The following is a 23,289-nucleotide window of genomic DNA, read 5'->3' on the forward strand; positions in this document are numbered from 1 at the left end:
TTTCTGTGCAGAAGTGCAAAATTTCGAATTAGGTCTGTCATCCTTAAGTATTTCGTGTGCGATACTCAGGTGACCGTTTCTGTCCACCGGTCAGTAACCTGAATGTTGAACTTTAATGGATTGATTGATTAGTAGTTACCATGGTCTTTTCTAAGAAACTGTTTCAATAAGATTAATGAGAATTGATCACCATGTTAATTTTTGATTTCTTGATTTTTCACAGGTTCATCCTGGACTTCGTTGAGCTTCTGCATAATAGAGAGATGGAATCTTGATGTCAAAGTGGCAATGTTCCTATTACACCTAGATAGAGATTTATCTTTCGATTCTTGTCTGTCTGTCTGCAATTTTAACTTTAGTCTGATCTTCAGAATTTTACACGATATAGATTTTATCCTCGATAAACTAAAAGGTCAAAGTGATTCAACTCATCAAGTCCAAGGTCATTATTAAAAATCGGAGTCAAATTTGCTAATAGCATTTGTGGCATGTCTTTCTTAAAGCTGTATGACCCGATTTTCATGTATTATTTTTGTACATAATTACTTTAAAGCAGATTAATTACTTTATAAAGTTATTAACTTTCCCTTAATTACATGCTTGAAAACATTTGCATGTAAAAGAAAACAGTGCGAATATTATTTAGAAAGTAAATATAGTGGCTACATATATAAATCACCCCATAATAGACGTCTATAAATAGACCCACGTGCATCAGGGGAATCCCAACAAGATATATTAACTCATACGCAACTGTCTAGTAAGGTTAAAAGAGCGTAAAACAACGAATTACTAAGAGGTATTTGATATTTCTATTTCTATTAAACTTATGGTACGGCACTGTTATAACAAAATACACAGTTTTACACAGATAAAACCACCGATGATCTGAAAGTTTGAACTGACCACGTGACTGTCATTTGAAATGGCAGAGTGACGCAGTTATTTGTAAACATCTATTTAAAATCAAATTATTTGGGTTAAATCAGGTTAAATAATTTATGATATGTCGTACAGTCTCATAACTACATACGTGCGATGATTTAATAGCGTTTTTACGACATGGAAAAAAATATTGTAATTCGGACCATACAGCTTTAAATTTATCTCTTTTCCACATCTCCTTTTTTGTGACTCCTTGAGAAAAAAAAAAACTGTATCTAGATTCAGTGTTTCAGCTCCCTGAATTGAAAACTGACTATTTTCTTCACCAAGTGCTCGACATTTGAAGTAAAAATCGCAGGTCTTTCGGAAATGACCCGAAAAAACAGAGGTTCTGTTATCATAGTATACGTTGGTTCTATATATAGAACCATAATGACTGTTCTGCCTTTGAGTGTCGTGCATAGGTCAAAATTTGTGACACTTCACCTACACCTAAGGCGAAAATAACGAACAACATTTCTGCATTAAAGTTCTAAGGGCTATTCCAGAAATAAATACATGGGGGGTCGGGAGGCACCTTTTGTATATACCAAGCACCCATAAAAAAAAAATAAAAAATTACTCCATGACCCATCAAATTAATAAACTCATTTTACAATGACCCATCTAATAAAAAACAAAACTAACCAGACCCACCACAAAAATATTTTTAAAAATGAAAACGGTACAAATCTCGCGAGGCTTTCGGGACAAACATTCTAGTCGGTAATGCCTGTGCGACATTGTATCACAGTAGTTCTGAAGAAACGATGTCACATCAACAATCAAAGGCATCTATGGCGGGAATGTTGGAAAGATTGGGAGTCCAAACGATGCTATTATCATGAAGTGGGTATGGATATGTTTTTCCACGAATCGTTCGTCTTCTAATGGAGCCCGCGCCCGGAGGCCTCTATCACTATCACACCGACTGATAAATATAACGCATCGGTACCCTCGTATAAATCAACTAAGGTTTGCCTATTTTTATTAGAAAACGGAATACCTATTGGTTTCAAAATATTCCCAAAATCGATGCACTGTAAACCGTAATAATCTACAGAAGAGAGTTCGCCGCCATCACGTCCAAAGGGACCCTACTGAACGCGCCTCTAATTTGAAGAGTGCCGTAATGGAAAGTTATGCGCTGCAAAGAGCGACAACTCGAATAGTTCTATGTTATTTCCGATTTCGAAAGCACGTTTTCAATTATCCCTCCGACGTTTTGTAACCAACACGACAAGATCGACAATAAAAATATTCTGAAAACTCAACACCCACGTGGCACAAAATAAAACAATAGAAACTACCCACTAACCATAATAAATATTTTTTTAACAGTCCAACCACGGACCAATTAAAATGTGAAAAAATACGACCACCCACACAAAAAAATATCGTTTGCCGCCCCCCCATTTGATCATTTCTGGAACAGCCCTAACCAACAAACAAAAACAACCATCTTTAGACTTGCAGTGTATGCAGTTGTGCATGGGTCGTCTTAGTGCATCTTATAGACATCCTCAAGATCCACTTGGCCAGAAAAGTAGAAATTTACATAAAGGCTTTATGGAATAAAGCAGATTTAATTTTGTTCAAACCATGGTTCCTGGTGGTAGGGTGGGGCCGCACTAGGTGATCAAAGTTTTACATGAAAATATATCGGGGACATCTTTTTATAAATCTCCTTAAAAAGAACACCATCATGATTAGTCATACTGATATGCAAGCATCCTTAGGCATGCTAGGTTGTACAGATTCTAGTACATATGTTTAAATTGTGACCCCTGGGGATAAGTTAGGGCCAGGCGAGGACATGAAAGTTTGACAACAGAAATTATAGCGAAAAATCAAAGTTTTTTATAGGAAGGGAAGACAAACATATTTAAAATTCTTCTTCTCAATATAAACTATTTAGCCAGAAATATTATAATTCACAAGAAGGCTTCCTGAAGTAAAATTTGTTCAAATCAAGACTGTTCAGGGTAGACTTGGGTCACAGCAGACAATCAAAGTTTTATATGGGGATATATAAAGGATACATTTTCAAAAATATTCTCAAGAACCACTGGGCTAGCCTTGTTTTAAGGGGTATTGTGGGGCTACTCTGGATTAGTAATGTTTTATGGGGTATTGTGGGGCTACACTGGATTAGTCATGTTTTAAGGGGTATTGTGGGGCTCCAATGGCAGTGATTTTTGAAGGCCCATTTTGGGTCCGAATTTCGGCCCTTTTCCCTCCTAAAAATTGTCAATTTTTTCCCAATTTAGCTTGCATTTTCCCCAATAATAGAATTATGAAAGGAAAACATATTTGAAAAAAATAAACATTCGATGTGAATTATATGTACATAAGATAATGATGATTAGGATAGAATAGTTTAAAATTTTAGAAGGTTAAAGAAAATTAGATGTGTAAAATAAAGATAATGTAAATTACATCGTATTACAGTAATGTTTGATATGATTTTAAAACTTATTTACGATAAAATTGATTTTTCCCAATTTGACTGAAATGTCGACAATTTTTCCGAATTCGAAAGCCACAGGACCTTTGTAAAAAAAATGTAGACTGAGACTGGATTAGTCATGTTTTAAGAGGTATTGTGGGGCTACATTGGGTTAGTCATGTTTTTAGGGTATTGTGGGGCTACACTGGATTAGTCATGTTTTAAGGGGTATTGTGGGGCTACACTGGATTAGTCATGTTTTAAGGGGTATTGTGGGAGTACACTGGATTAGTCATGTTTTAAGGGGTATTGTGGGACTACACTGGGTTAGTCATGTTTTAAGGGTATCGTGGGGCTACACTGGATTAGTCATGTTCTAAGGGGTATTGTGGGGCTACACTGGATTAGTCATGTTTTAAGGGGTATTGTGGGGCTACAATTAAAGATTGAAGTATTACATGCGGATATAAAGGGAGAATATATAAAAATGCTATTCTCCAGAAAAACAGCGCCATGATTAGTCATATTGATTTTCAAGCATCCCAAGGTAGTGAAAATGCAGGTTGGTTCAAATCAGCCCCAGCTGCACCCCCCACCCCAACCCCAAAGTAGTGTGGGGCCACAAAAGGGGATGAAAGTGTGACATACCCGGTAAGAGTTTATAGGGAAATCTCTTTGAGAACATTTATCCCAACAACTGAAGGGTAATGATTAGTCATGTTAATATGCAAAGATTTATACGCAGTTCAAAGTTAAGTTTGTTCAAATCAGGACCCTTAATGGTAGGGTGGGACCACGATATGAGATCAACGTTTTATATGAGAATATGCAGAAACTTAATTCAAAGAATTCTTTTTAAGAGTAGCAGGGCCACATTAAATCCATCTAAATGCTCCCAAGTTCTGTGAATTCATTGTTCCCATTTCGCTGTGTGTTTGGGGGGGGGGACTTTTGAATAGTGGGTGATATGTGCATATTCTGTAACAAGACCTTTTGATGGCAGAGTTTCTGTTTCTTTGTGACCTTGACCTTTGAGATTAGTCTCCTTTTCAGAAAAGCCAACATATTCAACATTTCCTGACCTTTTAAAGAAAAAATGTGCATGTTTTCTATATACATGTAGATATCCTTTAGCAAGACCTTAGAGAAAAGCTTACTGTTAAGAAAGCCTCACCTACTCAATATTTCCTATGATCAGTTAAGATAGAGCTTTCTTATTTTCTACATACTTGTAGACATCGTATGGAAAGACGTTTCATTTCATATTATATCTGACTTCGTGATCTTGACTTTCTCCAGAATAACAAGGTCATGCTATTTTTCCATTGGTACCGAGGCATCCCCATGTTTTGTGATTCCAAGTTTGGTTTTGTCATGACCCTTTAGGGCTAAGTTTGGGGCGACAATATTATTTTTAAAAAAGCTTAGAAAAAAACCATAACAACTTAACAACAGCAGGGCCAGGTTGCCTCAGGTGAGCGATTTGTGTCATCCTCTTGTTTATGCAGAAAATGGGTCGATTAAAATTATTCAGTAAATTATGGAAATCTATTTAATTGTATGAATTACATTATGCGAAAGTTTTTATCCTAATTTATGTAGCTCTTGGAATATGGATTTTGTAAAAATAAATGTAAATTCAATGATTGCTACTTTCCAGTTTATCTAGCTTTATACTGTTTGTTTGATTTCAGATTGTATTCCTAAAGACCCCGACCCTCCACATCATGGACACACTAGGACTCAGCACTCAGCTAAAAGTACGACAATGTTCTCAATGTCAGGGGGACACCGAGTTCTACTGTAACACATGTAAACGTGATCTGTGTTTACAGTGTAAAGAGAAACATGTCATTGATCTAGATACCATATACCATGATGTTGTGATTTACCGTGAGAAGTTTAACTACATCCCCAGACAAGAGATCTGTGTCAGACATCCAGACAGGTTCTATGAAATGTTCTGTCAGTCGTGTGAACTTTCTGTCTGTTTCCGATGTTTAGAGCACCGAAAACACCAAATACTGGACATTAGAACAGCCTATCAAACAAAGCGACAACAACACCGAGAAATCATTGACACCATCAGAAGTGAGACTCTCTATAACTGCCGTGTTCTCCTGGCAGGAATCCAAACTGATATCCAAACTTGTCCCCCACAAATCTGTCACCGTCAATCACAGATGTCAACAAAAGCCCAGAGACTGAAGGATCGGATTGACACTGTGGTATGTGATTTTAAAATAAGATACCGAGGTTTATTGATTGATAGAATACAACAACAGAAGAGAAAAATGAACAGACAACTTGTTCACCTACAGAACTATGAAAACAGATATGAACAATCAGCAAACAGAGTGGTACACTTCCTCTTGTTTATAAAGACCAGTCGTGTCCCCCAGATAAAGAACAGTCCTAGTCAGTTATTGAGTGTCATCACAGAAATCCAAATGACAACAGGAAAACGACAAGTAGGAATAGACGAGTGTTGTAAACGGATGTCCACACCTGTATTACACACGTCTGTCTGTGTGACAGGTGTTAAGTATGTGAGACACATATCTCGTGTGATATCAGACCGGGTCTGGGTCTCTGGTTATAACAATCTCATCTTGACAGACACAACAGGAGACACTATACACCGTGTGACTGGTATAAAAACATGGTATGGAGAAGGACTACACACAGTGAATAGTTCTGGTGAACTGATTTATATAAACAGTGATGATAACATCAACAAACTGTCTACAGACAATAAAACAGTCACCAGACTGATACAGAGTACATCACCATGGATACCAGTGTGTGTGTACTGCTCCCCGTCCACTGGAGATCTGATGGTCGGGATGTATAACTATATAGAAGGCAAGGTAACCCGGTACAACAGTAGTGGTCAACACATCCTGACCATAGAACACGACAACACAGGTCACACGCTTTATAGTGAGCCTCAATATATCACAGAGAACAATAACGGTGATATCATTGTGTCTGACTGGATTAAATATAAGCGTGGTGCTGTTGTGGTGACAGAGCGCGGGGGCAGACATCGATTCTCCTACACAGGACCTCCATCAGGATTATCACTAATACCACGTGGAATCTGTACAGACGCACTTTCACACATCCTGGTGTGTGATTATAACACCGAAACAGTACAGATGATTGACAAGGACGGTCACTTCCTGTCTCTGTTACTGACACGACACGGGATAAACGAACCATACAGCCTGAACTATGATGATAAAACTCACCTTCTCTGGGTCGGTTCACACAACACCAATACAGTGTCTGTATATAGATATCTACAGAGGAGGTACTTTCTGACTGGTAAGTACTAGTAGTACTGTAGTTTATTGTACTCTATCAGTCAATATAAAAACACATGCACTGTGGGATATGGTTAGATGTAGTGTCTAGTGTTAATTACAGTGTGGGTTATAATTAGATGCAGTGTTTAGTTTTAATTACCGAGTGGGTTATAATTAGAGGTAATGTTTACTTTAAGTACAGTGTATTTCATAATTATAGGTAGTGTTTAGTTTTAATTACAGTGTGTGTTATAATAATAGGTAGTATTTAATTTTAGTTACAGTGTGGGTTATAATTATATGCAGTGTATAGTTTTAATTACAGTGTGGGTTATAATTAGATGCAGTGTATAGTTTTAATTACCATGTGGGTTATAATTAGATGCAGTGTTTAGTTTTAATTACAGTGTGTGTTATAATTAGATGCAGTGTTTAGTTTTAATTACAGTGTGGGTTATAAATAAAGGTAGTGTTTAGTTTTATAATTTACAGTGTCGGTTATAATTAGATGCAGTATTTAGTTTTAATTACAGTGTGGATTATAAATAGAGGTAGTGCTTAGTTTTATAATTACAGTGTGGGTTATAATTAAATGCAGTGTTTAGTTTAAGTACAGTGTATTTTAGATATAGTATTTAGTTTTAATTACAGTGTGGATTATAAGGCCAATTCAACTTAATTGATAAATTATCATCCCCGCCAGCCCCTCGAAAATTGGCCCGCAATTTTTTTTATTTTGCAAAACTTGCGATTTCCGGAATATTTTCATGTCCGACTCCGGTATTTGCACTTCTTGTTTACATTTCCGGTATAGCAACGTGAAAAGTCACGCGAAGAAAATAGATCTATATGGTTTTCTTAATTTCTCGCGTTCTTACAGGCGTAAATCTTGAAGAAGTTAGGTATATATTTTTTGTTCGAAATTAAAGCTTAACCTGAAATTTATCTGTGAAAATAGCATAGATTGATATCCACCTGGCATTAAACGATGCACATCTGTTGGAAACAAAATTGTTTGTCATTAATATTTTTCTCAGAAAGTAAAAATTAAAAAATTAAATCCTCCCACCCGCCCCATACTTTTTGTTGACCCTGGATGATAATCTAGCTACTAATTAAGTTGGATTGACCTAATTAGAGGTAGTGTTTAGTTTAAGTACAGTGTGGGTTATAATTAGAGGTAGTGTTTAGTTTTAATTACAGTGTGGGTTATAATTAGAGGTTACTAGTGTTTAGTTTAAATCCAGTGTGGGTTATAATTAGAGGTAGTTTTTAATTTTAATTACGGTGTGGGTTATAATTACAGGTAGTGTTTAGTTTAATTACCTAGTGGGTTATAATTAGAGGTAGTGTTTGGTTTTAATTACAGGGTGGGTTATAATTAGAGGTAGTGCTTAGTTTTAATTACAGGGTGGGTAATAATTAAATTTAGTATTTAGTTTTATTTGCAGTGTGGATTTTAATCAGAAGTTAGTGTTTAATTTTAATTATGTTCCCTGGGAAATTTCAGGATCATTGTTTAGAATTCTTTATTATATCCCCCGCAACAAGTTGGGGGGGGGGGGTATACTGGAATCAGGTTGTCCGTCTGTCTGTCCGTCCGTCCGTCCGTCCGTCTGTAGACGCAATGGTTTCCGGACTCTAAAGCATTATCCTTTCCACCTACCGTCACCATATCATATATATGGACTACCCATGGGATGAAGATGTTCCCTATCGATTTTGGGGTCAAAAGGTCAAAGGTCAAGCGCACTGGACATGGAAGTAGCAATATGGTTTCCGGGCTCTAAAGCGTTATCCTTTCCACCTACAGTCACCATATCATACATATGGACTACCCATGGGATGAAGATGTTCCCTATCGATTTTGGGGTCAAAAGGTCAGAGGTCACGTGCACTGGACATGGATATAGCAATATGGTTTCCGGGCTCTAAAGCGTTATCCTTTCCACCTACAGTCACCATATCATACATATGGACTACCCATGGGATGAAGATGTTCCCTATCGATTTTGGGGTCAAAAGGTCAAAGGTCACGTGCACTGGACATCGAAGTAGCAATATGGTTCGGTTTGTCATGCCATTTGTTTTTTACACTCAGAAAAGAGGTAGTTTATACCTATTACCAACACCCTTTGGGAGATTGGGGTAAGCGGGGGGTATTCTTTGTGAGCATTGCTCACAGTACCTCTTGTTTTCTTCAGCTAAATTTATGAATTTAAAGTGATTCCACCCTCCTGTGATGTCATCATATTTTGCAAAATCAATGATTTATTTTGATTTATGCAGGATAGAAACATAAATTTTGCTAGAGTCTTTTCTGATAGCTATTGTAAGAAATCTTGTTAATAAAATTTTTCAAAAATCTAAGTTATAGATGAATAGTCAATGATACATTTTTTTAAAATATTGAATCAAAGGGTAATAACCCTGTTTTTATTGATTTCTTTATCACGTCTATTATTTGATATATTTCCTTTATTTTTACAGACATTTTGTATATTTTTGTGAAGATACAGTTTCATGAAATTGTTATGAATGTAATTATATCGTCATAACCAGTTTGCATGAAATTTTGTTAACGTTGTTTAAGAAAAATTGCAATTTTCTGACGGTTATACATGTAGATGATTCTTTTTATGTATATCTCGCATCTTAAAAAGTGTGATGACCTAGATGTATTTTATTTGATAATGTGTTAGTTTTAACTCTAATGAATGGAAATAAATACACTTTCAAAACTTGTATCAGATAAAACTGTGAGTATGGATTTACCTTAAGAATGATAAAAATGATTATTTTTCAGAGCTCTCTAGAATGTAAATATCAGTAATATCAACACAGTTCTGGCTTGTGACATGTTGTATATTTCTGTAAAATGTTGTTTATTTCTGTAATTTGTTGTGTATTTCTGTGGAATGTTGTTAATTTCTGCAGCAGGTGTGGACAAAATCTACATTGTGTATAGTTTGACATTTAACATATACATTCCACCCAGTCTTTGTGCCGAATAGGTCTCATGATTTTAGGGGTTCAATAGCTTACAAATCTGATTAATTAGTAGATTCACAGATTTTGATGAATGCCCCCCCCCCTTCAAAAAATGCTAAGATTGTTGTCAAGTACTAATGATAGAGTGTTTCTACTGGTTATTCCAAAATGAATGTGTTCATGTGACTTTAAATGTAGATTTGTGCCACTTTCATTAGAAATTTCTGCAGTGCACTATACAATTCATTGAATAATACAATTTTTAGAGGTGTGCGGTAATATTGGTATACCGGTGTACCAGTATGTTTCTGGTGCCGGTATGTACTGCGGTAAACGAGGCAAACTATCGCTATATTCAAGTCTGCTGACTCTAAACAAAAATATTAAATTGAAATAAAGTATATATATATATATATATATATATATATATATATATAAAAATATATATATATATATATATATATATATATATATATATATAACACAAATAATTGAAGAAATGTGTGTATGCAGTGACTCACTTTATTAACTCTGGTCCCTATTATAATTGGTTGTTGGACGTTGTTATGCTGTTCGTTAACAATTCAACATTTTGTAACTTCTTGATAACAATCAGTCCATTTTTTTTATTTGATATATTAAAACATCTTTGGGATAAGGGGGGGGGGCGCATATATTGTAACTTTAGGACTCCAGCACTCCTGGGGTCTTAGGGGTGGGGCAAAAACTACCCAAAATTGAACAATTTTCAAAAAATCTTCTAAAGAACTGCACATGTTTAAGAAAAGCTAAATGCATGGAAATGTAGAGCAGGAAGGCTTATACCAAAGTTGTAAATTTCATGATTCCCGGGGGTAGGGGTTCTGACCCCAGGGCAGGGCCAAACTTACTATATAGTGTCTATGTGTAAAACACTTAAACAACATCTTCTTTAGTGCTATTGATACTAAATTGAAACAAATTGGATATCTAGAAAGAACAAGTAGTCCTTTACAATTATTGTAAATTTTATGATCCAGGGGTAGGGGTTTTGGTATCAGGGTGGGGCCAATATTGTCAGGTATTAAATGTGTGAACAATAGACATTTTTAACTTCTTCTTGATAACAATAATTCCATTTTTTTTTCCAATTTGGTATGAAGCATCTTTGGAACAAAGGAGACATGAATTATAAATTTCAGGATTCCTGCACCCCTGGGGGCGGGGCAAAAGCTGCCCAAAATTGACCATTTTTCAAAAATCTTCTATGGAACCGCACACGTTTAAGAAAAACCAAACACATTAAGATGTAAAGCAAGAAGGCTTCTATCGAAATTGCAAATTCCTGATCCCCGGGGTAGGGGATTTGACCCCAAGGTGGGTCCAATTTTAGTATATAATAGTGTTTATGTGTAAGTTTGCTGATAGATACTGTATAAAATCTAAATGCACACTAAGGAATAGCAGAAAAAGATGTACAAAACATGGTGAATTTCACAACTCATGGTTTTGAATCTAGGATGGGTCCAAATTAGTCATATCTTTTAACGTTTTAAAGGGAAAGCAACCCAAAATATTTTACATGATAAATGATAGGATTAATCATATGGTAAAGATTTGGCATACAATTCTGTTGATATATGGCCTAGATAAGCTTCAGGACGACAACTTGAAAACGGCAAAAATCGAAATCACCGCGTTCTATAGAGGCTGCCATTATGTGAAACTCTTTTGCATTCAAAACCACAAAAATCAATAATTTTGATGTCACACCGTCTGCTCTGGTTTTGATGAGATTCTAAGAACATCCAAAATTGAAATCAATGCGTTCTATATAGGCTGCCATTATGTGCAACTCTTTTGCAATCAAAACCACAAAGAGCAATAACTTTGACGTCACACCGTCTGCTCCGGTTTTAATGAGATTCTAAGATCATCCATAGGTGCTTGGTTTCAGGAACAACCCCCCCCCCGCCCCGAATAAGCTACATGAGTTAATTTATTTTTTTTATTTTCTTGAAAATATTTCTAATGCATGTCAACAACGTCTTGCATACCCATAAAGTTCAAAATAATTCAAAATAAGCCCTTTTTTAAAAAAAAGAACCCTCACTGGTTATTATAACAGAACTTATAATAACCAGTGAGGATACTTTTTATACCCCCCTCCCCCCGCAACAAGTTGTGGGGGTTATACTGGAATCGGATTGTCCGTCTCTCCGTCCGTCTGTAGACGCAATTGTTTCCGGGCTCTAAAGTATTATCCATTCCACCTACCGTCACCATATTATATATATAGACTACCCATGCGATGAAGATGTTCCCTATCGATTTTGGGGTCAAAAGGTCAAAGGTCACGTGTACTGGACATTGAAGTAGCAATATGGTTTCCGGGCTCTAAAGCGTCATCCTTTCCATCTACAGTCACCGTATCATAAATATGGACTACCCATGGGGTGAAGATGCTCCCTATCAATTTTGGGGTCAAAGGTTACGCGCACTGGACATCGAAGTAGCAATATGGTTTGGTTTGTCATGCCATTTGTTTTTTACACTCAGAAAAGAGGTAGTTTATACTTATTACCAACACCATTTTGGGAGATTGGGGTAAACGGGGGGTTTTCTTGGTGAACATTGCTCACAGAACCTCTTGTTTTAAAGGGCTTATTTTGAATTACATGTATTTAGGACTTTATGGGTATGCAAGACGTTGTTGACATGCATTAAAAATATTTTCAAGAGAAATTGATTAAATCTACTCATGTAGCTTGTTCGGAGGGGGTTGGGGGTCCTGAACTCAAGCACCTGTGAGATCATCAAAGATGTGCATGTGATAGATCTTATGAATAAATAGGTTGATCCCTTCCTGACATGCAGTTAATTACACTAATGCAAAGGGGAGATGTGAATTTTTTAATTTTTTTTTTCAAAATTCCCGACTCAACGAAGTCATCTGAAAACAAAAGACTCTACGTAAACTGTGGATCCATTATTTACATAATGACAAGTCGAGGTTGTATGAAGAAACGTTTACCGTCTGCCTGCACTGCGAATTGACTGAATATGTCTTCTTTTCTCAATTTCTTCTTGCAAAAGAGCGGGCTCAAATCTATACGGCTTCAAACTTAACTGTTCGTAATTTGTCATGTTTACAGTGCTGCTGATGAAATAAACCGGGGTAGACGGTGTGACGTCATTAATTAAACTTCAATGGCAACTCTCTTCGCGGCGGGTAATTCAAAATGCATGATATATTAATATTGATTTAATTCTTAAGCAAGGTTTTGTTGTTAAAGACTGCCAATTACGATATCAGTAAGTAATAGTTTATTCATAAAAGCAGCTATATGGTTAGGCTTGCCTTTCCCTTTAATGTTAATACACCTATTATGTTATTTGGAGCCTTTCATCAGTGTATACACTGATGAGGGCATTGAAGTTGTTAGAACACATCTTGTTTTATACCTTTGCTGAATGTTAAAATGTGGCTTAGATATTCGAAACAGAACATTTTTTTCTAGATTTCATAGCCCTTGGGAGTATAGTGATAATTTTTTACTAGTACTCAGGTGGCTGATAAGGCCTGTGGGTCTCTTGTTTGTATCGTACCTTCATTGTAATGTAAGAACAACAGGAACAGCAGTTTGGAACGCACTTCTGGACTATGTGAGCGTGTCAAATAAATTTCACAGGTTTTCCACCTATTAATTATTTTGGAATTCGTCCCAGTCAGTAGTCTAGTCACAGTCAATTCTAGTCTTGATACAGAGACACTGCCATTTAGTATATACTAGACTATATGCTTACTTCTATGAATGGATTGAACCTTTGTTCTGTTACTGCAAGGTTTCAAAATAAATTTAAATAAGATATTTTCTTAATTATTTATATTTGAATAATTAAAATTAAATGCAATTTACAATCAATAAACTAACAACTGCTCATTTTTTACATTAATAAACCACAACTAAAAAAAAATGATACTTAAAGATTAAATTTGTGTTATACCATGGTATGTACCGCAGAACCTTTTTAGCTCACCTGAGCTTTTCTGATCGCCTGTTGTCTGTCCGTCTGTAAACTTTTTACATTTTCGATTTCTTCTCCCGAACCACTGGGCCAATATCAACCAAACTTAGCCAAAAGCATCCTTGAGTGAAGGGCTTTCAAGTTTATTTAAATGAAGGGCTATATCCTTTTCAAAGGGGAGATAATCACATAAATGTACAAATAGGATGGGGTCATTTAAAAATCTTCTTCTCAAGAACCACTGGACCACAAAAGCTGAAATTTATATGAAAGCTTCCTGACATAGTACTGATTCAAGGTTTTTTTAAGACCAGGGCCCCTTTGAGTCTGAGGGCGCCACAATAGGGGATCAAAGTTTTACATACACATATATAGGATAAATCTTTAAAAATCTTCTCAAGAACCACTGAGCCAGAAAAGCTGAAATTTACATGAAAGCTTCCCGACATAGTGCAGATTCAAGTCTGTTAAAATCATGGCCCTACGGGTATGGTGGGGGCACAATAGGGGATCCAAGTTTTACATACAAATATACGAGAGAACTCTAAAAAAAATCGTCTTCTCAAAAAATATTGGGCCAGGGAAGTTTAAATTTACATGAAAGCTTCTGATATAGTGTAGATTCAAGTATATTAAAATCATGACCCCCGGAGGTAAGACGAGGCGACATTAAGGGTGTACTTTCATGGTACTTTTACCGCGAGTGAGTCTCCATACTTTTTAAAGTCGTAACTAAGGGGATGCGTGTTTTATTTCGTATGCACAAAGAAGAACATTATTATCTGTTTTTATTTGCAAGTAATGTTAATAAACTAACAAAAAATAATTAAAACATGACAATATTGTACTTATTTTCTCATTTTACGACATTCATGATGACGTCACGATTGTAAACAAACTCGAGCTCGAAGACGCACACTGTACGATGTCGCATTTAGTCTATTCTAAAGCAGTCCAGAAACACACATGGGCAAATCGTTAGAAGTAAAACGGCAGTTATAGATCAGTCTGCATCCGATATTCTCACAAGTGAGTGGCAGACAGAGAACATTACAGACAAGCAGGCAGAAACACGCACATGGTGACACAGTACAGTACTGTACATAGTGTCAGACGAGAGGGGGATATGGATAGATGTTAGCGATGTAGTACCCGAATCAGAGGCTGATGATATAGTATTGAATGGATTTGTAAGTTTTTCAATATACAAGAATTTTTTTTATGAAAATAAAATTTATATAAAACTACATAAAACTATGTAGATCTATCTGTACCTAAATTGATCTGCGATCTTACCGATCCCGCCTAGTCGGTCATGAGCGAATATCTCTCCTAACGTTCAATGTATCATTATTGAAGCATCATTTTGATTAGAAAGTGTAATCTATATCATCGTTTTAAAAAATCGCCAAAGTATACAGCGAATTTAATTCATTAAAAATAATTCAAAGGGAAAAGGGGGGTTTATCCCATCTAGAGAATTATGGCGCGCCATTCGTGTACAAATTAGTTAAAACAAAAAGACAGTTCTGTTAACTATATATACATGTATAAATATGTTTCTATTGGGCTACTAGATCGATAATTTGTTTCTAATCAGTTCTGGAAAATTAAATTATTTTATAAAAATTTTATTTTAATTATTCCTTCAAAGTGTAATTGTCAAAAAGTGTTAATAATGTTAAAATCTTTTTTATAGGGTATTTAAAAAAATCCTGATTAGAATTTCAGCATATATTTCATAAACAGTCATTTATGCACTAACAAATTCATATATAACAATTTGCCTAAGAAATTCTTTTAGAGTAACAATTTGTTGAGCAAGGCATTAAAACATAATCCCTGGCTAGACAAAACTTAGAGTTAGTTGAAGTTGGTGTATTAGCAGTCTGGTGGTAAACCTAATAGTATATTCTTTTATATTTTTAAGAATGTACAGTATTGATAGAAATTGAGTTCCAATGTTTGCTTTTTAGCTACATCTATTTGGTAACCACAGTGAGAGGGATGAGTTGTACTATCATCATATGAAGAACCATACCAGGAAGTGCAAATTTCTTCCTCATGGCCACATGGAAGTTGACTGTTAAAAGTAGTTTCTGGATAATAACTCAAGTACTTTGCATTCTATTCAAACCAAATTTGGACATATGGATACATACAAAGAAGGGAAGATGCCTATCAATTTTGGGGTCAGAAGGTCAAAGATCAGGGTCACAGTGCATGGAAATTAGAAAATGCTGATGCGGGGGCATATGTTTTACACATTCCGTAGTTATAAATGAACTGGTATTGTATATATGCATATATTATTTATGTTTTCTGATTATTTATTATATAATGAAATAAATATATAAAATTTGTAAATATGAATTGAAAAATACACATTTTATAACAAATCATATATTGTTATTGTTTAGAATGTATGTCCATGTAAGAAAGGGGGTGGGGACACAAAATGGTTCAAATCTTTGTTCCAATGCACACTACCCCTCATATTTTTTTCTTTTAAATTAAGCAAAAACATGATTCAAATCTACTTTAGTAATTTCAGAAAAATTTTGATACAGATATTCTCCCTAGGTTGAATTTTTTGATGAAATAGGTCTTCAAATTTGTGTGATATTTTATACAATTATGTTAATTAATACTTGATTTTTTGTAGAATTGGTGATATATTTTATGTAAAAGTTATTGAAATAATCAATTATGCTTAACTTTCATAAAATAAAAGAAAGCCAAGATTATTCTGTCCTTAATATTTGTTTTATAGTGTGTTTCTTGTGAAAATTGGTGATTTTCATGAAAAATTAAGTTTCAGCAAAGGGGCAACTTTGAGGGGCTATAATTCTTTAAAGTCCACACTAACATACTCTTTTTTATGTTTTAAATGTCTTTCGGATAAAGATGTATCAGTTAAAATGGTTTATCAACAAAATTTGATACTTCTGAAAAATTTCAAACCAGGAGAGAACATCTTTAAGGGGTCAAAATTTTACATACAAATATATAGGGGAAATCATTAAAAATCTTCTTCTGAAAATTCACTGGCCAGAAAAGTTTGCATTCACATGAGATATTCCTGATATAGTCCAGATTCAATATTGGAAAAAAAAACATGGCGCCCCGGGATTAGGTTAGGGCCACAATAGGGATTAAAGTTTTTTATGTGAATATATAGGACAAATCTTTAAATAATGAGCCAATGTGACTCAGGTGAGCGATGTGATCCATGACCCTCTGAGCCCTCTTGTTTCTGTGGTACTCAGATGACCGAGTGGGAATGTTGGTCTTTTGGCATGTGATGTAGGACTTCTGATTGGTTACATTCTGCGCTTTTTTGATACCCTTAGACTACCCAGACAGTGTGAAAAAAATAAATAATCTACCACTTGTAATACCATTAATCAAACTCGTGGTCGTTGGTCCTGTCAGACAGGTGGTAGTTTAATACAGTTACTATATATAGGGTAATGTATTGGGGGGGGGGGGGTGACTTTTTATGGTCACATACGACAGTGAGTCGCTTAATACAGTGGGTCGCTATGGCAGTTTTGACTACTTATATTACAGGGATAGTGAGTTACAACTTAATTTCAACATGGAGACGTCTTGTTTGTTATCAGCTTTTGTAGTTTTAGTTTGCTTTTCTATTTAGTTTTCGTTTCTATGTAGAAATTCTATCGTTCTGAGGAAGGGAGAGGTCTACCCGAGAATTTGACAATTCACTGTTGTTCGTGTCGTTGGTCATTTTTAATGTTTTATAACCTTATTCATTTGACTTCGTATCTATAATAATATTAGATCCGACACTTTAGATGTTGGGTGTTGTCGGTTTTGGTGTATTTTGTGAATATGAAGGTAAAACTTGATATAACTAATTATGCATGCAATCAACATTTCTAACGTTATATTTAATATAACGTCCTTGGTTCAACAATTATCATTTCAGAGAATTTTCACTTGATGTACTGTCAACCTAATTTTTATCACTGAGAAATTGTGATTGCAAAAGGCAAAGATCAACTAGAATAGATTGTTTTAATTCATGTATAAATAGCGATATATATGTAGCACTGTATATTTGTAATGTAGTAAGTGGTACACTGGCCCCAGAAGAATGTCACATGCTACAAATTAAATCTTCTCACTATACAATTATCATACTTCAGTAGGGTGGATGTGACTTGAATTAAGCTCCTACATGACCAGTATGAATTGATGCACAGTAATGTTTTTTTTTTAAATCAAGAAGAAAAGGCTACTTTCTGATCAAGTGAGCAATGTGACCCATAGGACTATTGCCTTGGATCCTATCATGTCATGCAATGTGTGATGAATGTGATTAAATGATTGACTTTAAATGATTGATCAATCGTTGATTACAATTACTTATTACCAATAAATAATTGATGTTGTCTGTGGTAGGTTGGGCCTATTTCAACAGGATTAAATGCTTAACTTCTGCCTCAGTTATAGACAAACTGTGACAAGGTTTTTTTTTTCAAATAGTGATACTCGGATGACCGAGTGGGCATGTTGGTATCTTGGCATGTGATGTAGGATTTGTAATTGATTACATTCTGTACTTTTTATACCCTTAGACTATCCAGACAGTGTGGAAGATGACACCAGAGAAGAAACTGATCCTAAAACATGTTGCCAACGGTGTATCTTGGTGTAGACGTAAGAATTAATTTTCCCAGTGGTGTCACATAATCTTCTAGTGAAATATGGCTTTCAAATTGTATCAAAATTTTAATATGTAAACGTACAAAACATCAATTTCAAATTTTAGTGTGTTAATACATTTAATGAAACATTTTTATACCCCCGAACGAAGTTCTGATAGGAATCACTCTGTCTGTCTGTCCGTCCGTCTGTCTGTCCATCTGTCTGTCTGTGCAGATTCGTGTCTGGGCCATAACTTCTTTGTTCTTTATCTTAGGCATACCATATTTGGCACACAGGCGGATCACCATGAGACGATGTGTCGAGTACCTTCATGATCTCTATATGACCTTGACCATTGACCTCAATGTCAAAATTAAAGGTTTCTTACAATAGATTCGTGTCCGGGCCATAACTTCTTTGTTTTTTTTACATAGGCACACCATATTTGACACTTGAGTGTATCACGATGAGACAATGTGTCACTTGCCTTTATGACCTCCATATGACTTTGACCTCAAGGTCAAAATTAAAGGTTTTTACAATGGATTCGTGTCAGGGCCATGAGTTCTTTGTTCTTTGACATAGGCATATCATATTTAACACATCACATTAGTGTATCACCATGAGATGATGTGTCGGGTACCTTCATGGCCTCTGTATAAGCTTGAAGTTTGACCTCAAGGTCAAAATTGATTATAGGGTTTTGACATAGTCATACCATAAGACATGGGTGTATCACCATGAGACTATGTGACATGTACATTCATGACCTCTTTATGACCTTGACCTTTGATCTCAAGGTCAAAACTATAGGTTTATGTCATGGATTTGTGTTCGGACTATATCTTCCTCCATTTTCTTCTACAAAGGCATACCATATTTTTACACTCAGGAAAGAGGTAATTAATACCTATTAACAACACCCTTTGGGAGATAGGGGTAAGCGAGGGGTATTCTTTGTGAGCATTGCTCACATTACCTCTTGTTTTAAACTCCTGCATATAAATATCACATATTGAGAGAAGTGTTTCCTTGCAAGTTTACAGAAATGACTTAATGATTGTAATTCATATTTTACAGATGACGTACGATTACCATTACCCTTGATTACCCTCGCTTCAGCAAATGGTTCTGATCTAATTTTCCTAATTTAGTGATGATGGACACTGATTACATTTCCTCGTCTAGTGATGGTGGACATTGATTACATTTCCTCATCTAATGATGGTGGGCACTGATTACATTTCCTCATCTAGTGATGGTGGACACTGATTACATTTCCTCATCTAATGATAGTGGACACTAATTACATTTCCTCATCTAGTGATGGTGGACACTGATTACATTTCCTCATCTAGTGATGGTGTACATTAATTACATGTCCTCATCTAGTGATGGTAGGCATTGATTACATTTTCTCATCTAGTGATGGTGAACATTGATTACATTTCCTCCTCTAGTGATGGTGGACATTGATTACATTTCCTCATCTAGTGATGATGGATATTAATTACATTTTCTCATCTAGTGATGGTGGACATTAATTACATTTCCTCATCTAGTGATGATGGACATTGATTACAATTCCTCATCTAGTGATGGTGGACATTGGTTACATTTTCTCATCTAGTGATGGTGGACATTAATTACATTTCCTCATCTAGTGATGGTGGACACTGATTACATTTCCTCGTCTAGTGATGGTGGACACTGATTACATTTTCACATCTATTGATGGTTGACATTGATCACATTTCCTCATCTAGTGATAGTGGACACTGATTACATTTTCCCATCTAGCGATGGTGGACGTTGATTACAATTCCTTATCTAGTGATGGTGGACACTGATTACATTTCCTCATCTAGTGATGGTGGACATTGATTACATTTCTTCATCTAGTGATGGTAGACATTGGTTACATTTCCTCGTCTAGTGATGGTGGACAGTGATTACATTTTCTCATCTAGTGATGGTGGACATTGATTACATTTCCTCATCTAGTGATGGAGGACATTGATTACATTTCCTCATCTAGTGATGGTGGATATTAATTACATTTCCCCATCTAGTGATAGTGGACATTGATTACATTTTCCCATCTAGTGATGGTGAACATTGATTACATTTCCTCATCTAGTGATGGTGGACATTGATTACTTTTCCTCATATAGTGATGGTGGACATTAGTTACATTTTCTCATCTAGTGATGGTGGACATTAATTACATTTCCTCATCTAGTGATGGTGGACACTGATTACATTTCCTCGTCTAGTGATGGTGGACACTGATTACATTTTCTCATCTAGTGATGGTTGACATTGATCACATTTCCTCATCTAGTGATGGTAGATATTGGTTACATTTCCTTGTCTAGTGATGGTGGACACTGATTACATTTCCTCATCTAGTGATGGTGGACACTGATTACATCTCCTCATTTAGTGATGGTGTACATTGATAACATTTCCTAATCTAGTAATTGTGGATATTGATTATAATGCCTCATCTAGAGATGGAGGACATTGATTACATTTCCACTTACATTGATTCATTGACGTTAAACTGTGTGCTTTGTATGACCATTTTCGTGATTTAAAACTAAAAATATTAAATCACGTATTTCTATGGAATTTTTGTGTAATTTGTAAATTCCTGGCTAGAGATTGTAATTCATACTGTTGTTTGTCCTCTAATTCCTCACCTGCATGGGAATTTTCTTTTTTTTAGAAACATTAAAATTGCGAAATAACCTCCCTACATGGTAAACAACTGAACTATGAAGCAAACGTTTCTTTAATTTAAATTACTTTTTGATATATCATTGATCACTGTTCGTTATCTTCACCTTGCATCATTCTACAAAAACAATACATTTGGCCAAAGAATAGAGAAAATATATAAAAGAGTTTTCAGGAGAAAACTGTCACATGAAAAGTAAGTCAAATGCTATGTGTTACATAATATCTTGTAGGTGACTATCAAAGCCATGAATATACCAAGTTTCATAAAAATTGATCTATTAGTTATGGCCCCCTTCAAAGAAGAGGGGCATATTGGTTTGCACCTGTCGGTCGGTCGGTAGACCACATGTTGTCCGCTCAATATCTTGAGAACTATTCATTTGATGATAATGATATTTCATATGTGTTGGTTATGAATAGAAAGGGACCCCTACTGTTTTTTAGGTCCAAGGGTCAATCTACTCTGGACATAGGAATATAATGTCCTCTCAATATCTTGAGAACCCTTTGCTTTAAAGACATCAAACTTGGCACACTGGTACATCCCAATGATTAGAGGTCACATGATCAAAGGTCAGGGGTCAAACTAGACATGGGAATATATTGTCTTCTCAATATGTTGAGAACCCTTTGCTTGACAGACATCAAACTTGGTACACTGGTACATCTTCAGGAAAAGATGATCCCTATTGATTTTGATGTCACATCTTTAAAGGTCAAGGGTCAACCTCGACTTTGGACTATACTGTCTGCTCAATATTTTGAGAACTCGTTGCTTGACAGACATAAAACTTAATACACTGGTGTATATTTAGGAGAAGATGACTCATATTGATTTTGAAGTCACATGGTCAAAGGTCATGGGTCAAACTGGACATAGTAATATACTGTCCACTCAATATCTTGATAACCCTTTTGCTTGACTGACATCAAACTTAGTACACTGGTATAGCTTCAGGAGAAGATGGCCCACATTCATTTTGAGGTCAAAAGTCAATAGTTGAACTGGACATAGTAGTATATTGTCTCCTATATTTTAAGAATTATTTGCTTGATTTACACCAAACTTGGTACACTTATACAGTATAAGGAGTAGATGACCCCTATTGATTTTTATGTCGCATGGTCAATTCACTCTTGACATAGAAAGATATTGTCTGCTCAATATTTTGAATTGATGATACTACTATCAATTAAATGATGTGTGTGTATAACCCTTTTCAATTTTGTACCATGAGGGGCATATGTGTTTTACAAACATATCTTGTTTTTGAATAATTAATTTTGCTGAAACTATGTAAAGAAAAGTGAAAACTTTAATTCAGGACAATTAACAAACAAGTTCCACGACTTATATTAACATGCTAATAGGTCGTTAATGGTGAAGGAACCAGAAAATACTACATAACAAGACGTCCATGGGCCACATCGCTTACCTGAGTTGTGTTGGCTCTGCTGAGATTTTTCAATTTCTGTAAAAAAAATCATTATGCTCATAGAAAATATTGCATTACTTGAGATCAAGGTCAAAGATCATAAAATGAATTGTGTATTTTTAACGTCCCGTTCTATTATATTTACTGAAATGGAGACGGTGATGCTATTATTGCTGATGAATGGCTGCACAATTTAGACACATGTTCGTACTTGTGGCCTTTGAGCAGGTAGATATCTTTATCATGTCACACCTGCTGGTGTTGTGGTCTCATCCGAAGGACATCCCATTTAATCCACGCGTACGACAAGCAATGGGTACTGAGGGTCTATTCCAGGTGCGGATCCAGAATTTTTTTCCAGGGGGGGGGTCGAACTTTTTCACAAAATCGAACCCGTGATATAACTCATCTTTCTTATAAATCGTTATATTGTAATTTTTTTTATCTTTGCAAATTCCAGGGGGGGGGGGGTGTCCGGACCCCTCCCCCTCTAGATCCGCGCATGTATTCTAACCCGGATCCCACAGGCTCATAACATGAACTAAAAGTCTTTCATATATTTTTTTATGCAAAATATGAAACTATGGCTTCAATATTTTATAAGATATTGTCTAGGCTATGTTTACACACACACACACACACACACACACACACACGTATATATATATATATATATATATATATATATATATATATATATATATACAAAGATGAAAGCCCACCTAAATAGTTCAGGAGATGATGTCTAAGT

General features: G+C 35.5%; 1 protein-coding gene across 1 annotated transcript in view; it reads left to right on the top strand.

Annotated features, from left to right (window-relative positions):
• The window catches only part of LOC130050795 (uncharacterized), a 68,544-nt gene extending 46,231 nt beyond the window's left edge, over positions 1 to 22,313 (top strand). Inside the window, exons 4-6 of the mRNA XM_056151429.1 lie at positions 224 to 6,703; positions 18,288 to 18,369; positions 19,438 to 22,313. Coding sequence (XP_056007404.1) covers positions 5,101 to 6,703; positions 18,288 to 18,367 — 1,683 coding nt within the window. The 5' untranslated portion in view covers positions 224 to 5,100 and the 3' untranslated portion in view covers positions 18,368 to 18,369; positions 19,438 to 22,313. The remainder of the gene's footprint in view (positions 1 to 223; positions 6,704 to 18,287; positions 18,370 to 19,437) is intronic.
• The last annotated feature ends 976 nt before the right edge of the window (positions 22,314 to 23,289 follow it).

The sequence above is a fragment of the Ostrea edulis genome, chromosome 10, assembly GCF_947568905.1.
Source record: "Ostrea edulis chromosome 10, xbOstEdul1.1, whole genome shotgun sequence".
Classification (NCBI taxonomy): domain Eukaryota; kingdom Metazoa; phylum Mollusca; class Bivalvia; order Ostreida; family Ostreidae; genus Ostrea; species Ostrea edulis.